Source organism: Arctopsyche grandis, chromosome 13, assembly GCF_051622035.1.
Source record: "Arctopsyche grandis isolate Sample6627 chromosome 13, ASM5162203v2, whole genome shotgun sequence".
NCBI lineage: Eukaryota > Metazoa > Arthropoda > Insecta > Trichoptera > Hydropsychidae > Arctopsyche > Arctopsyche grandis.
The window spans coordinates 1,789,193-1,806,951 of record NC_135367.1 but is presented as its reverse complement, the minus strand read 5'-3'; the positions used below and the strand labels follow the sequence as shown (position 1 = coordinate 1,806,951).

General features: G+C 32.4%; 1 protein-coding gene across 10 annotated transcripts in view; it reads left to right on the top strand.

The window, feature by feature from the left end:
• GluClalpha (glycine receptor alpha 1) overlaps nucleotides 1–17,759 on the top strand; it is a 75,269-nt gene that overhangs the window by 51,896 nt on the left and 5,614 nt on the right. For 6 of the 10 annotated variants that reach the window (XM_077444170.1, XM_077444171.1, XM_077444167.1 and 3 more), the window contains exons 4-9: nucleotides 7,098–7,171; nucleotides 14,769–14,838; nucleotides 15,071–15,307; nucleotides 15,649–15,783; nucleotides 15,877–16,029; nucleotides 17,001–17,275. In XM_077444170.1, coding sequence (XP_077300296.1) covers nucleotides 7,098–7,171; nucleotides 14,769–14,838; nucleotides 15,071–15,307; nucleotides 15,649–15,783; nucleotides 15,877–16,029; nucleotides 17,001–17,275 — 944 coding nt within the window. Of the gene's footprint in view, nucleotides 1–1,003; nucleotides 1,072–7,097; nucleotides 7,172–14,768; nucleotides 14,839–15,070; nucleotides 15,308–15,648; nucleotides 15,784–15,876; nucleotides 16,030–17,000; nucleotides 17,291–17,759 lie in introns of all 10 variants that reach the window. The other 4 variants (XM_077444169.1, XM_077444175.1, XM_077444166.1 and 1 more) reach the window with 3 other exon arrangements.

The window sequence follows — 17,759 nt, the reverse complement described above, 5'->3', positions numbered from 1 at the left end:
TTAGCCGTTTTGTTTTAGCAATGATTGCCCCATAGAAGCATTGATACTGTTATAACTAGACATGTGGACATTTAACTTATTTTTGCTAAAATAAACTCTCTGTGTGTGAACTTACTTTATCGTTTTATTGTTTTTCAACTGTTTGTATACATTTTTTTTCAATTATTATTAATTTCTGATATCGATGAGATCTCTATAGGTAGGAATAAAGTTTCTTTGAATATATTTGCCTGGACCGAGTAATTTTTCAGGGCAATGATTGTGATCAACCAGTGGATAGGTAAGCATAATTTTCACTTATTTATCTATTCGATGAAAGAGTACCAGTTGTACGAATGTTGAAAACAACACTGGCAGATTCGTTGGAAGTCGTTTATCTATTAAGTGGTAAGTCGTTGGATGTGAAAATTCGTATAAACTATGTGTACATGTATGTAATTAGTTAATATATTTCATAATCTTCATTTTGAAATAACCGTTTTTACAGCCGAATACCTCACAATTTCACAATTATCTAACATTTCCACCGTTTTGGTTCGTTTTATTTGATTTATAAATTTAATTTTGTGATACAGGCAGAGTGAATTAGAATTCTGTACAATGCCATATGTATTCCTATGTGTCCAAAATTTTGTCTACCAAATTTCATACGTACAATATGAAATGAATTCAATTGTATAAATAAGGCATTGTATAAAATATTCAATCTAAACTTTGTCTGTAGCATGTATTTTAAACTATTATATAAAGGACATATAAGGGAAATTGATTCTGTAATAAAACAGTCATCTTTAAGTCGAAGATGTATCTTAATTTTATCTTATGAATAAATGCATTTATACATAAGATAAAAAATTAATTAAAAAAAAAAAAAAAAAAACATAACACCAGATTTGTTCACCTTTCAAAAAGGAAAGTGGCAATGAAATTCTATGGGTTATGAGAGTAAACATTTAATGTGATATAAAAAATTTTCTTTGTTTTTCCGATGTCCATGATACAGATGGCCCCGCCATTGTTCGCGTCAACATTTTTGTGAGAAGTATCTCAAAGATCGATGATGTCACCATGGTAAGTTTCTTCTGAGCCACTCGGTATAGAGGCGTCTACACCTAGCACAAAAACAAATAATATTAAAAAAAAAAAACTATCAAACTCCCCATTGATTTGTGATTTTATACGATAGTCAAGTGCAAACATCTGTCGAAGTCATCAAACATTCTGAATGCATTCACTTTAAGTTTAATCATTTCAACATGTTCAATATGACGATTGTTCCAAAGTGAATGCATTCACATGTGTAATATTTCTCATTGATTAGATTCTATCTACGTTTTGATTTGAAAATCGCACATATTTTACCATTTTTTGAAACCTCTATGTGTCCGACTGTCCACCGTTGAAATATCTATGAATGTTCATAGCACTTAAGTTCATGATAAGATTATTATTATTGGTCGACTCCATTTTTAGGTGCGTTTTCAATGCTTGATAAAAACGCCTATTGTCTTCCTCGTGTCTGTCTGTCTGTCTGCATGTCTCGTTTTCACTCAGATTTTATTTTTTTTCGTTTTTAAACCGGTCAGGTCTATTAGATGTATGTATCTCCTTGAAACATATGCTACTTCTCGTTCTTTCCTAATAGGGTGTAGTGGGACAGAACGAGACGGAGCTACAATTGATACAACTCACTCTAATGCTACATACAATTTTAGCAGATTTTAATGAAATTCGATACAAATAACGACTATTGTTGAAAAATTCAAACCGTAAATCCGTATAAAAACTATTCTAAACGCACATGCAATCTGACAGTAAACGTACATATCTAACTTGTTTGAATAAATTCCTTAATATGAGGTTTATCGACGTCTTATTCCATACTTTTAAAACCCCTAATAACTTTTTTAATATGATAATAGAATTTTAACAGTATTTTTATATATTTTAGTCTTTTTATACTATTATTTATTTTACTTTTAATTTATTATATGTGGATTATGATTATTTTCCATAAACAATGTCTAGTATATATATTGTCGAATATTTGGTAGTATTTTCTTTTTTTTTTTTTTTAAATAACCAACCATAAATTTTAATTACAATTACTAAGTACCTTTTCTTCATGTTATATTTACCTTTTTTCTCATTGCCATTACGTTTATGTATCACACATTTCTCGGGACTGATCATTCATTCCAAAAACCATTGCTCGAATCTCACCGATGCATGCCGTACCCAGATATGCCCGTTTTTGTTTTCCAAACTTTGTTTTTCTGTTTCAAATGTGCTCACAGCACTTTGAGTTAAACTTACAACCATAATAAGGACCAAACGAACAATGAAGTTACCACAAATGTACATTTAAAACACTTCATCTACACACAAATATATCATATTTAACTACACACTCCGACAAAACACAAATCTTCAAGATTTGTGTTACATCTTCTAATGATATAATATGAAATTCCCAAAGCATACTACATATATTGGTTGTGGCTATTTGCAGGTACTATATCTGCAAATTGTTGGCTATTTGCAGGTACTATATCTACGACAGGCGCAAAAACATCTGCGCATGCGCGTAAACTGTCACTGTCGGCGTGTTTACTGTTAAAATTTTGTTTTAAACCTCTTCAAATTTAGTTCGAGCTCGTAAAGTGACATAGAGTGAAAAATATAATCCAAATTAGTTCATATTATTGCGTAGGGGTGGGTGGAGGATCCAAGTAAAAGGCCAACAGTCGTTTCACAGCATTTATTGATGATTAAGGAGATACACGCACTGTCAGTGCTCAGTCCAGAATGACATGATATCGCCTACGTACCGCTTTATAAAGGGTCGATCTCTCAGGACGCCTAATCCGTTTACCTGTTGTATAGTCACGTATTCGGATATGTATTTCACGACATTGGGTCTCCCCGTACCAATTCTGAGAAATAACTAATAACGGTCATTGTTTAGCCTGAATGCACTTAGAGTCCAGATATAATCCTTGGAAGTAAGTGCATGCACTTAGTTGATCCGATAACAGATATCCGTTGGTCTAAGTGCAATTCGCTCAATACGCGGCGTACGTATTATTAATTGTAACAATATTATTAATTGTTAGAAAATTATTATCATATACAACGTATAATACCTACATACAAGTACAAGCCGCGAACTAGCTAAATTATATAAATCTATTATAATAACGTGCGAAGTTTATTTGCCTCATGTATAATGAACGATTGATTAAACAAGTCTAGCATACATTAAATGTAAGAAATTATAATCGGATTATAAGTTCACGCGCATGCGCAGAAGGCTTTGCGCCTGTCGCAAATATAGTACCTTCAAATAGCCACAACCTACTATATTTCACTGTAAAACAAACCATAATATGATGTATTTAATTAGTGTTATTTAGATATACATTGAAACTTCATGTTTGTTACGTTCGAAGCATTTGTCTTCTTCGATACGCTTCAAGTTTATAAACAGTGCAGTCAGTGTTAAATTCACTAGGCATATCTCGGTCAAAGAAACATTAACAGCAAGCGAATTAATGATCGGTCTTGCCCCCTCCCCCGCCATGTCTAAACTGATTCTGCGTGAAAGGACATGAATTTGCATTTGTTGTTTAGTTGAATATACATTATTATATACATTTTTCATTGGATTTTTTTCGTTTCATTTCAATATTCACCTGACACTACCAACGTGCTGATGGGTGTGCTTTTCTTGTTCTATTGTGTTGAAGATTCTGGCCATTTTGTAGTTTACCTATTGAATATTGTGTTTAATCTAGTTCTATATTCGATTTGAAACATATTTTTCATCTTGTAATATATCTATATATATAAACATATATAATTATATATACATATACTATATTATATATATATATGTATATGTATATGATTATTGGAATATCGGCGACGAGAGGTGTGTGACTTGTCTTGCGTCGATATTGGCTGAAGTCGCTTAAATTTCATTGGCTGTTTATTTATATATGTTACACCGAATCCGTGAAATTGTCTATTACACGCATTCGGCAAGAGAATTGCCGAATGCGTGAAAAATGCAAGCATGTTGCCCAGTTCACGGATTTGGCAAATTTTTTGGCGAATGCGTGTATTCGGCAAGAATTTGTCTGCTCAAAGCATGGAGTCGGCAAATAGACAGCAGCGCTCCGGTGTTGTTTTTTAGAACTGGACAGCGTGGACAAGTGTCAAAGTGGCAGCTGAATGAGGATATTTAATTTACATATTATTATGTATAATATGACTACATACATATGTTTCGATCATCTCATATGACTTATACATAAATTAATGCCATTTTTATACATTTTGATCAATATTTTAACAGTGAAACATATGTATGTAGTCATATTATACATAATAATATGTAAATTAAACTAAATTAAACATCCTTATTCAGCTGTCACTTTGACACTTAGTTATAATATAACACGCTGTCCAGTTCACGCATTCGGCAAAGTGAACTGGGCAACGTGCTTTTCACGCATTCGGCAATTCTCTTGCCGAATGCTTGTAATAGACAATTTCATGGATTCGGTGTAACATATATAATAAAATGTTGTGGTTTTGTTTCGTTTCATTGGTTTATTATTACTTTTTTTTTCGTTTTAAATTGATTCTCTAATTAATAAATCAATGTCGTAGATCTACAAGTAAATATATATATATACACACATATATAGTATTTGAATATTTATTATTATTTGTTATTAAGTTGATTTCAAATTGTCGATTTCACAATGTTTTGCATACGAGCCAAAAAACTTGGCGTATGTCTTCATTCAGTTTGACTTTATCAATCACTGCCATCATCACCATACCATTGATCGTCTCCATTACAAGCTTCGTAGATATACTTTGAAGAAAAACGATTTTAAGTACAAACCACGGAATCAACGCTTTACACATTTACATTTACACTATATTTATAGCATAAAAAAACGTCGCATAAATAAATGTAAATAGTTATATACAAAGTAGAGTATACGGTGACTACAATTACAAATTGAGTTTTTGGTATATCTAATGATATGACCGAAACAAACGTTGAATTGATTGTTTCAATTTAAATATGGTTGTGGCTATTTGCAGGTACTACATATATATATCTGCACATTATTGGCTATTTTCAGGTACTATATCTGCGAATTATTGGCTATTTGAAGGTACTATATCTGCGACAGGAGCAAAACCTTCTGCGCATGCGCGTGAACTGTCACTGTCAGCGTGTTTAATGTTAAAATTTTGTTTTAAACCTCTTCAAATTTAGTTCGAACTCTTAAAGTGACGTAGAGTCAAAAATATAATCCAAATTAGTTAATATTATTTATTATTAGAAAATTATTTTAATATACAACGTATAATACCTACATACATACAAGTACAAGCCGCGAACTAGCTAAATGATATAAATATATTATAATAATGTGCGAAATTCATGTGCCTCATGTATAATGAACGATTGATTAAACAAGTCTAGCATACATTAAATGTAAGAAATTATATAGTACCTGCAAATAGCAAATAATTCGCGGATATAGTACCTGCAAATAGCCAATAATTCACAGAAATAGTACCTGCAAATAGCCACAAACTTCAAATATACAAAATGTATGAATCGTTTTTAATGTGAGCTGAAGCTTTATTTTCGTTTGGATGTGAATGAAAGTTTGAACAAATCGTTTATTTGTATGAAAAGGATGCGGTGCATCCGCTCTAAAATCGCCAGACAAATTGAACGACAGTTTAACGGACGGCTGCTTTAAATGCAATTCTCGTCTCTTCGAATGATAGATTGCACATCAGATGACGGGTAACCTTTCGATGTGCACAGATGCAATTATTAAAATTGAATTAGATCTTTCAGGCGAGTTTAACAAGGCAAGATTCGATAAGTTCCGAATCTTGCCTTAAAGATCCAAATCAATTTTAATAATTGCATCTGTGCACATGGAAAGGTTACTCGTCATCTGATGTGCAATCTATCATTCGAGAAAACGAGAATTACGTTTAAAGCTGCCGTTCTGTTAATCTGGCGATTTTAGAGCGGATGCACCAAACCCGTATGAAAATTATATACTAAAATTAAGCTCAACACTACACATTGCAAATTTAAATTGTTCAATTATTATACTAATCATTTAATGTAATTTTTAACTAAATGCTATGTATGCTGAGAAATATATACATAAATAAATGATACACAACTTTTAGCATGCAGTATTAAAATCACCATTTTTTGCAAATTTTGCAAATTTTTATCTCACATTGTAACCATTTTTTTCTTAAGAGGGCTGTACACCTGAAACCTTAATTTTGTTACCGTTCCTTTCTTCGATATATATATTGAGTGTATGTATATATTGAGTGAATGCGACAATATATATATCAATATATATATTGAGTGAATGCGACAGTTGCGCTTCGACCAGATAAAACGTATTTTAAATTGACAAAATCGAGGTTTCGTATTCTACTATTTTCTCCTCCAAAACTGGACCAATTTTTAAAAAAAATTTCATCATCGTTATGAGAAAGATACTTTCTGTGCATGTATCGGCGTATTTTTTTTTTAAATCGACCGTTAAATAAGCACGCTGGACTCGTTTCGTGGGTGTAAAAAAGAGGCGATTTTATAGATGTTTGGCGGCTCCTAGCTCATATAAAAAATAATCAATCAAAAAAATAAAACGATAGATGCACCCCAATGGTGGATATCCATAGCATATTAAAAAATAATTTCTCTAGTGCCATAATTGAGGAAGGGAGAAGTATAGTACGTTTGTATGGACAAGGCGCTGCTGTCCAGCCCTCTTAATATACAGAGACATATCAAATGGTTTGTTTTTGGTTTTATTTAAAATTTTCAACGTAGAGTATAGAAGCAGGTATCCCAGTAGAAGAGCAACAAATCACATCGTCAAGACTGTATATATTTATTTATTTATTTGTTTACAACAACGTTTGGATGTACCGACGTTATATACTGACACTTTTTGTTTATCGTTTACTTGATATTTATAATTTACTCATTGATTGATTGGTGAAAATGTTTTTGTTAAAAGGCGTGGATGGTCCGACGGTCGTTCGTGTCAACTTCTTTCTGCGTTCCATCAGCAAAATTGACGATTACAAAATGGTGAGTGCCGCCACTGATGCCGCACGTCACAATGTCCTTTCAAAGCTTTTTTTTATATATATATATATTAACAACAGTATATCAAACTAACAGAGTAAAAGTCTTTACTTTCGTGTTGATGTGAACTTTAATGTACAGTTTTTTGTTGTCCTGTCCTCGTCGCCACAACGCACCCAATGAAAAGTTCAACGACAAAAAGAAAAACGAAATTTTCCATTCAAATCGGATTAAACTGCTTTATTTAAACTTTTCCACCCCCTTATTGAGACGATTCCTTGCATGTTTATATTTAGTCCTTCTCACCTGTGACTTTCAATGTGACGCAGTATAATTTGATTTTGTCGAAATTTCGATTTTCAATGATTGCTATCAATGTTTGGGATTTGTCGGCAGAGGAGCAAGGCTTCTATGCGTGTTTTTGTTTTGTGTTGTTTTTTTTGGTTCTGTTTTTGTTTTTTGAAATTGAATATAAGCGACAATTCAATGTTTTGTTTGGTATAACTTGATCGGATTATTTATTTTTAAATTTTCAACACATTGATTACTTACACAGTAACTTGCCAAAGCACGGTTGCTTATTTTTTATATGAATAATATAAAATTATAACATTCACACAAACCTACATACATACATACAGACATACAGACATATATACATTCAAAATTTAACAAAACAATCTTTATTATTTTATATGTTATGAAGTGGAAATGAAAATATTGTTTTAAGTGGTGGTGGCTCGTCTTTTAAGGTCACTTTAAGGTTTATTAATTGTTAATTTCTCATCAAGAGTGTTTATTTATCCTGCTCTCCACACTGTGAGCAGAATCGGTTCGTAATTCAGTTTCGGGGCAGTCGCTTATCTGCCGTGGTCCCGTGGTCGCCAGCTTCAGTTTACCTGCTACGAGTGGCACTGTGTAGAGCAGAGCATCGTAACCTCACATTGTTTACGACTCGTAGAGTTTGTCAGCTACTTACATATTCAGTCAGTTATTCCGTATATGCATAGGGACAAAACGCCAACTATAACATCGGTTTTCTCCCTCACGCGCGATCTCACTCGCACGCATTAGGCCGAAGTGCTGTTCGGAGAACACATATTACCGCGGTGCATAAGTTACGATGCTCTGGTGTAGAGTGTAAACATTCAGTCGAAGCAGATATAAAAGATCCTTATGACCGTATACAGAAGGTCGCTTTTAGTAGGGCAAAATACGTCAACCGCATTCGTCTATATTCTCTAAACCAGAACCACGTAACCTCTTGATATTCGCGGTACACATTGTTTACGACTCGTAACGTTTGTCAGCTACGTACATACATATGTACTTCATTGGCAGTCGTTAGCTAGTCCGTACATACAAAACGTTAACTGACATCGGTTTTCTCCCTCACACGCGATCTCACTCGCTCGCGTTAGATCGAAGTGATAGTCGCGGCACCAAAAATGCCGCGTCACTCGAGTTGCGATACCCTGCTCTATATGATTCGAAAAATACACGAAACCGTCAAAGTTGTTCGACATTTCAACTATATTTTAGAATCACAATATGAGAATTTTATCATTAAATATTTTTTATTAATTACATTTTTGCTTTTTCAAAGCACACAGTGAACAAAGTCGATAATTTGTTGATAAATGTCATTAAAAATATATAAATTTCATTTATTTGGAGAAAAATATGTAGAAGGAAGGGGAGGGGTTAGGCTTTTCATGCCCCATCTGTTTTTAAAGTCACGAGCCGCCCCTGTATATATGTATGAACTAACATCTAATATGTATACGTACATACATATATCACAAACACAATTCACTTATTTATATTACACTTCAAAGAGCGTCTGTGCCATCCTTTGTAGCTAATATACTTCATTCTGTGAATGACTTCTAAAGCTAAACATCGCTAAGTAAATAAAACCCGTTATTAAAATATCCACTTTTCATGTTTCATTTATATACAAATATCATAAATGAAAATGTATGAGTAATTTCCACTTTTGTTTACACCAATTTATTTTTAAAATACCAAACACACTGTTATACAACAAAAATGCTGAGCTAAAATCCCCATCAAGTCGAGGATATTCAGTGTTAAATTTATTCCGCTTGGCAATAATATATTACCTATATATATTTAATACAAAAAGAAAGCACTTTAAATCAAGGAAATTCGATACTTCAATTCCTTGAAATACAAATCAATAATAACACCATTATTATAATCTATATATATTCTTTAAGCTTTAATCAAATGCACCTTGTTAATATAAACACAATTGGGGGTACATATGTAACTAATGGAAAACGAAATAGCTTTCAATGTGCATCTTTTTGCCAAGAGGACGAAAATTAACTGAATGCTTAAGAATACAAGCTCAATTTATTTTTCACTAAAAACACTCAATATATCATATAATATGTATTAACATTTCAACTATTAAATTCGAAGTACATACATATATAATTTGTGTTTTTAGTTATTTGTGCATATTTTGTATGTGCTATTACGATGCGGTGCAAACGATCGACAAGCGTCGGACAGACTGAACCACAGATTAACGACACGTGTACCTTATGCGTGCGCACTGCGCGCACTTACACTAAGCGAAATCTACCCGAAGTCCCGACATACGCCTACCCTGTATACGTTCTGTGCTCCTGATACTTTAGCTCCGAATTTTGCCTTATTAAACTCGCCAGAACATTGATGTATAATACATATAGATGGGCCCTGACGTGTGATTTTGGTCGGAGATCTTGTCTTAACTAACTGAGTGGTACGGGGGGTTTAACTAGCGGGGAATTTGGGGAAAAAATGGTTTTTTCCCTACGACGCATCGGTACCTACTGTACATGGTACCTACTGTGCAGGTAGAAACTGTGCATGCGCCATGTATTTTCAATTTTAATAATTGCATATGTGCACGTCGAAAGGTTACTCGTCATCTGATGTGCAATCTATCATTCGTGAAGTCGAGAATTGCGTTTAAAGCAGCCATCCAGTTAATCTGTGGTTCAGTCTGTCTGGCGCTTGTCGATCGTTTGCACCAAACCCGTGCTATTAATATCAGACACATTTTTTTCCATCACAGAAGGCTATTTCTTATATTTTTGTTCACTTTCAATTGAAAGGTTCAAATGAAAATTCCAAAATATATACATTTGATACATATTAATATTAAAAAAAAATCTTTTATAACACTAAATAAAACACAAAATTATTCAATCATCATGTGCTCTAATACAATAAATTTAAAAATTAAAAATATGTCTATCTATGTTTCATATGTATGTATATGTTACACCGAATCCGTGAAATTGTCTATTACACGCATTCGGCAAGAGAATTGCCGAATGCGTGAAAAATGCAAGCATGTTGCCCAGTTCACGGATTCCGTAAATTCTTTGGCGAATGCGTGTATTCGGCAAGAATTTGTCTGCTCAAAGCATGGAGTCGGCAAATAGACAGCAGCGCTCCGGTGTTGTATTTTAGAACTGGACAGCGTGGACAAGTGTCGAAGTGACAGTTGAATGAAGATCTTTAATTTACATATTATTATGTATAATATGACTACATACATATGTTTCGATCATCTCATATGACTTATACATAAATTAATGCCATTTTTATAAATTTTGATCAATATTTTAACAGTGAAACATATGTATGTAGTCATATTATACATAATAATTAAACATCCTTATTCAGCTGTCACTTTGACACTTGGTTATAATATAACAACTGGACAGCGTGGACAAGTGTCAAAGTGGCAGCTGAATGAAGATGTTTAATTTACATATTATTATGTATAATATGACTACATACATATGTTTCGATCATCTCTTATAACTAATACATAAATTAATGCCATTTTTATACATTTTGATCAATATTTTAACAGTGAAACATATGTATGTAGTCATATTATACATAATAATATGTAAATTAAACTAAATTAAACATCCTTATTCAGCTGTCACTTTGACACTTGGTTATAATATAACACGCTGTCCAGTTCACGCATTCGGCAAAGAACTTACGGAATCCGTGAACTGGGCAACGTGCTTGCATTTTTCACGCATTCGGCAATTCTCCTGCCGAATGCTTGTAATAGGCAATTTCATGGATTCGGTTTAACATATACATACATATTATTTCAAATGTGTATTTTTATTGCACATGGGATTGAATAATTTCCTTCATTGAATTTGATGTTTAATCGTTCATTATTCATCTTCATTGATAACATACAGCATTATTTTCATTTATTTCGTTTGTTTATTTCTGTAATTTACATTCAAAACATTGCAATCGATCATCTTGATACTGAACTGTAAGATGATGTCTAAAGACGAGAATAAACAATAAAGAGCTTCATAAATGTTAGATCTCGATAGTCACGATTCTAGATCTGATTGAAAGCGTATTTTGCCATTGAACAATTGACAACATTTAATTATAATGAAACGATTTTGATTCCGAAATTAGACTTTTCGATATAGAATCGTGACGGGCGAGAGGCAAGTGTTGGAGGAATGTTATTGTATTGGGTACAAAGTTATGTTGATGAAGTGCCTGCCTTATATAAAGCTTTCTGTATTATAATCGTATGTTTAATTTTACATTGGATTGATTGTCACCCGCAGATTGATTAATGAGGGGGGCCTAACCTAACCCCCACCTTTTTCACGAGGTAAATGTTTTATTTTACATAGGAATATCTGAGCATTTGGTATCGTATCAGATTGAAGATATTTGTGGCAAAATCTCCCTCATCGAGATTGAACAAGCATGATGGGTAAAACATCTCACTTTCTTTTCATTTATTCTTTTAGTCGTTTCCTAGTTTCTCAGTCACTTTGGTCGACACCTAGACAAACGTCAATTCAATATACATAATTAAAAGCTAACTTTACAATAATGTGAAATACATACACATATCTCATGAAATGATTCAGAAACGAAGGAAATGATTCTTTTCTTTACTTCTCTACATTTCTATTTGTCTATCCTCCTGCTAACTACTTCTTTTACCAAGTATGTACATATTTTTAATGAATTGCAACTGATATGTCTCTCATATGCTTCAATGATCTCTATAACGAACTGTATTCAATGCAACACATTAATAATCCGTTTAATTACATATGTATATATATCGTATCTCATTATAAAGGTCGTTTTAGTATCTCTGATGCATTTACATATATTATAAAGTGGCTGGATATTTGTGACGCGTTAAAAATAGGTTGTGGCTATTTGTAGGTACTATATCTGCAAATCATTGACTATTTGCAGGTACTATGTCTGCGAATTATTGGCAATTTTGCAGGTACTGTATCTGCGACAGACGCAAAGCCTTCTGCGCATGCGTGTAAACTGTCACTGTCAGCGTGTTTACTGTTAAAATTTTGTTTCAAGCCTCTCAAAATTTAGTTCGAACTCGTTAAGTGACGTAGAGTGAAAAATATAATCCAAATTAGTTAATATTATTAATTGTTAGAAAATTATTATCATATACAACGTATAATACCTACATACAAGTACAAGCCGCGAACTAGCTAAATGATATAAATCTATTATAATAACGTGCGAAATTTATTTGCCTCATGTATAATGAACGATTGATTAAACAAGTCTAGCATACATTAAATGTAAGAAATTATAATCGGATTATAAGTTCACGCGCATGCGCAGAAGGCTTTGCGCCTGTCGCAGATATAGTACCTACAAATAGCCAATAATTCGTAGATATATGTAGTGCCTGCAAATAGCCACAACTTTAAAAATATTCTTTTTAAATGGAAAGTTGTACTGATCGATGCCTCTTTATACATATATGTAAATGTTTGGTTATTTTATGTTTGTGGCAATTTCGTCAGCATTAAATTTGTTAGCTCGACACGAGTGTGGCTGTTATTGGTGTTGCTGCATTTTGAAAAGAACGTTCGGTAAAACTTACAACGTCAATGCTTGCCAATTATCGTACTGCACGTATTGATCATTTTGTCTTGTATTGCTTTTTTATTTAAAGGAATGGTTTTTTTAATATAAATATAAATATTATATATATATATATATATATATATATATATATATATATATATATATTTAACTTTTATACAAATATCATTTTTTTATTATTTATATATACATATAATATATATACATATTTGTTCGAATCTATGTATGTATATATATATATATGTGTATTGTATTTTTTTTTTTTTGAATTTGTCAAAAACATTCATTTATTACTGATTTTATTTATATATTTATTAACATATATTATACCTATATATTATTTTGAATTAAAATTTAATATTAAAAATTCCTTAAATACACAAAAGTTAAAATTTAAAATAAATCTTTAAATTCATTCATCAAAATCAACACTAGCTACAAAAGCAATCGTTGACTTTTTAATATTTTATATTTATATCATTGATGAAAATATTTGGCTTACATTAAAGCTTTTTATTGTTGTACATAGAATGAAAAGATACAATGAAAAACTGTATCTGTACTGTAAATAAATGTTCCTATAATGACAATAGACATTACAATTTTATCTAAATTGTTCACTTAAAGTCATTATTTTCTTTTGTGGCTAGTATTGCTATGTGCCATTGTATATTTATAATATAATCAAAAAGTTTTGTAGAAATCAAAAAAAGATGATGTATAAAACAATCAGTATTTCAATAAAATTTATCACACTTTTTAAATTTGAAAATAATATATCATCTTTTTAAGCCGTATATCCAATATCTAAATATATGATTATTCAAATACATATATCATATTATAATACATATGAAATGGACTGATGTCACAATATTCAAGCATTAAACTCTAGAGTTCCAAAATATATAACCCATTTGTGTAGAGTTCATTTAAATCTTTCGAGCATACGTCAGGGGTTCACTATTTCTACCTGTTTTGACTGTTTCATTTCAAAAAACATTTTTCCTTTATTAAATTCCTTTTTAATTTTAATAAATTAAGTTATTTGTTTCATGATTATTAATTAATGGTTAACTATTAAGGTGTGAGCTTAAATAAATTACCAGGTGAACAACAAAAAAGGAAATATTGCCAACCCCTGACTTATTAGCGATGATGAATCATCCATTTCATATAATAAAATGGCCAAAATATAATTAAAAAGAAAATATACACATACATTCTTACACGTAAAATTTTACGCACAAAGTTAAGCATTTTTGGCCATACAAATAGTTACGACTGTTTTTCAAATGAACCATAAAAAAATGATAATAAAATTGACATATTTTCAGATTTACACTCATCTGATTTTAAGATTAACTTTTTCGGAATCAAAAGTTCATTGGAAAAACACAACAATTATTTTTATTTACCAGTCAATGCCCATTAATTTTTTTTGATTAAATACATCTGATTAAATTTTATTGTTCATATTTTATCAGGCATTAATTGGTAATTCAATACAAAAACATCATATCAAATATAAATTCCCCATTGCCTTAAAAACATACATACATAGTAGATGAATACATTTAATTTTTTTTAAATTTAATATAGAATTCTGCTTTTACATTAATTATATTTACAGGAATACAGTGTACAGCTGACATTTAGAGAGCAATGGCTCGATGAAAGACTTAAGTTTAACGATTTTGGAGGTTAGTATAAATAATTTAGGAAGGGTAAATTTTATGACTCTTAAAATTGCATAGGAACATATTTTGTGCTCAACTTTTTTGTGACTGGTAAAATAACTTTTTGTTTTATGATTATTAAAATGCATTAAAAGTGAAGAGAGAATCACGGGAATGTCTTGAAGACGTTGACACAAAATGGAAAAGATGCACTTTAAATCAAGTTAATTTACGAAATTGTGACTGAACTTTTCAGGCCGTCTTAAATATTTGACTCTGACCGAAGCTAGCAGGGTTTGGATGCCCGACTTGTTCTTCTCTAACGAGAAAGAGGGACATTTCCACAACATCATCATGCCCAATGTATACATTCGAATTTTCCCCTACGGTTCCGTACTGTACAGTATAAGAATATCGCTTACACTGTCCTGTCCCATGAATCTGAAACTGTATCCTTTGGATAGACAAGTGTGCTCGCTTCGTATGGCCAGCTGTGAGTGACATACCATTCATAATTCATTTACACTTTAAGTCAACACGTTGTATGTTACCCGTAAACGTGCACGGTTCGACGAATGTAGTGCTTGTAGCCCAGTGGTTGGAGTCGTGCCGTCTGATAGCAGACGATGCGGGTTCGAATCCTACTAGGAGCAAGTTATCTCCCCCCTTCGCACACTCACCTGCTCAGTCTGATGGTGACGAAATAATTGGTCAACCTCGGTCTCCGGCTGGGTTGGCCAAATATGTGCACAATTGTCGGACGTGCACATTTACCGTGGCATATATATGTGTGGTGTGTGTGCGCAAGCAGATGTAATTGTATATATATTTTAGATGGGTGGACGACGGACGACTTGGTATTTTTGTGGAAGGAAGGTGATCCCGTGCAAGTCGTGAAGAATTTACACCTACCACGCTTCACGCTAGAAAAGTTCTTAACAGATTATTGCAACAGCAAAACTAACACAGGTGATACTCTATCAAAATCAATTCGATGTTGTTCGTGCTCGTGTTGAATGTTTAAAATATAAATTGAATATTATGGGTGTAATGCAATTTCAGGTGAATACAGTTGTCTGAAAGTAGATCTACTATTCAAGCGGGAGTTCAGTTACTATTTGATACAGATATACATTCCTTGCTGTATGTTAGTCATCGTGTCGTGGGTGTCTTTCTGGTTGGATCAAGGAGCTGTTCCTGCGAGAGTATCGCTCGGTGAGAAAGAAATCGCACTTTTGAACGTTCAATAATCACTAAATTCACTTCAAACTTAATTATACAGAGGGCTACAAAGTCTAAACGTTATTTTTCATTTAATAATACAATACAAAATCAACATTATTACAACAACAAAAAAATACTCTTTACTACGGCTATGAAATTTCTTGGAGTATTTTGAGATATATATATATTATACTCCCCGCTATTTTCTTGGAGGTTATGATTTATACATACATTTTCTTCATAGATTATCAAAGATGCCACCAACAATTATTTTTAGGATTTATATATACAATTTAAGACAGAGTTCCAATTTCTTTTCCTACAACGCTTTTGCTTTTTTCCCCCCCTTACGTTATTATTATGTATATTTTTTGCTACTTTAAAATCCCAACCTTTCACAGACTGATCTCATTTATGAATTCAATCCCTTATCCATTCAAAGAACGTGTCCCAGTCAGCTCAATTGAAATTATTGACAATTTCTAGTAACTTCTACCACTCATCTGAAATATTTCAATTCAGCTGACTGAATCCTGGATTTAACACTCTCCATTAGGATTCAAACACCAGTCTAAAAGTTACCACATACATACATAGATTCTCATTTTTATAATTTGGCTACCATAATAAATACTCATTAGGAATATATTTTATGACTTCAAATTGTCAACATGAAAATTTTTTTTGAAGAATGGAATGGAACATGTCATAAAGGTATACTATATAGAAAATTCAAATTTTGGTTTAAGATCAGTTTTTTGTAGGTAGTTTGATGCATTGTCTCTCAAACTTCATTCAAAAATACTAATCCTAAACTAAATAAAGTAATACATATATACTCTTCATACATACATTTGACTTTTAGCCGACTTTGTTGCCACTCTGTAGTTTGCTTGCTCACCACTAATCTAGTTTGTGCTATATATATTCCAATGAAGACTGAATGTTTGTAAATGCTTTAGGTGTGACTACACTCCTCACCATGGCTACCCAAACTTCGGGTATAAACGCATCGCTGCCGCCCGTCTCTTACACGAAAGCCATCGATGTGTGGACTGGAGTGTGTTTGACGTTCGTGTTCGGAGCTCTGCTAGAGTTTGCTCTGGTGAATTATGCGTCACGTTCGGACATGCACCGTGAGAACATGAAGAAGAAGCGACGGGAGCTGGAAAGTGCGCAGAGTATGGACGCGGCCTCCGATCTCATGGACACTGACAGTAACACTACTTTTGCAATGGTGAGCCCCGACACGGTATAGTATATATTTCCTAACACAGTTTCCAGCGCTTCAAACCATCTTTACGCAGTAGATGTTCATCTGGTACATGTATATCATAGCTATTTTATTTTGACTGCTTAGACTGTAACGGTTATGCCCAAATGGAAATCGTTTGCATCAGTTATGTAGATAGTGGATTTATAATTTGTTTTTTCAATTCATTCCCACGTAGAAATGATCTCTCATTGTACATATTCAATTTTTAATACATTTTAATTATTGACAAGGCAAAAATATGAAAACCGAGACAGAACCGGGTTGGGTCAAACCGAGCTTGCTAGCTACAGCTCATTACTTATAATTTTAACATTTTTCCTTTTATTTACAAACATATCTTCATTTTTTGCTATATTTAATAGTTAAAAATAAAATTTAAGTCAAATATAGTGAATAAAAATTGAAATAATAATTAAAATATTTTTATTGAGTTTTATATGTTAGT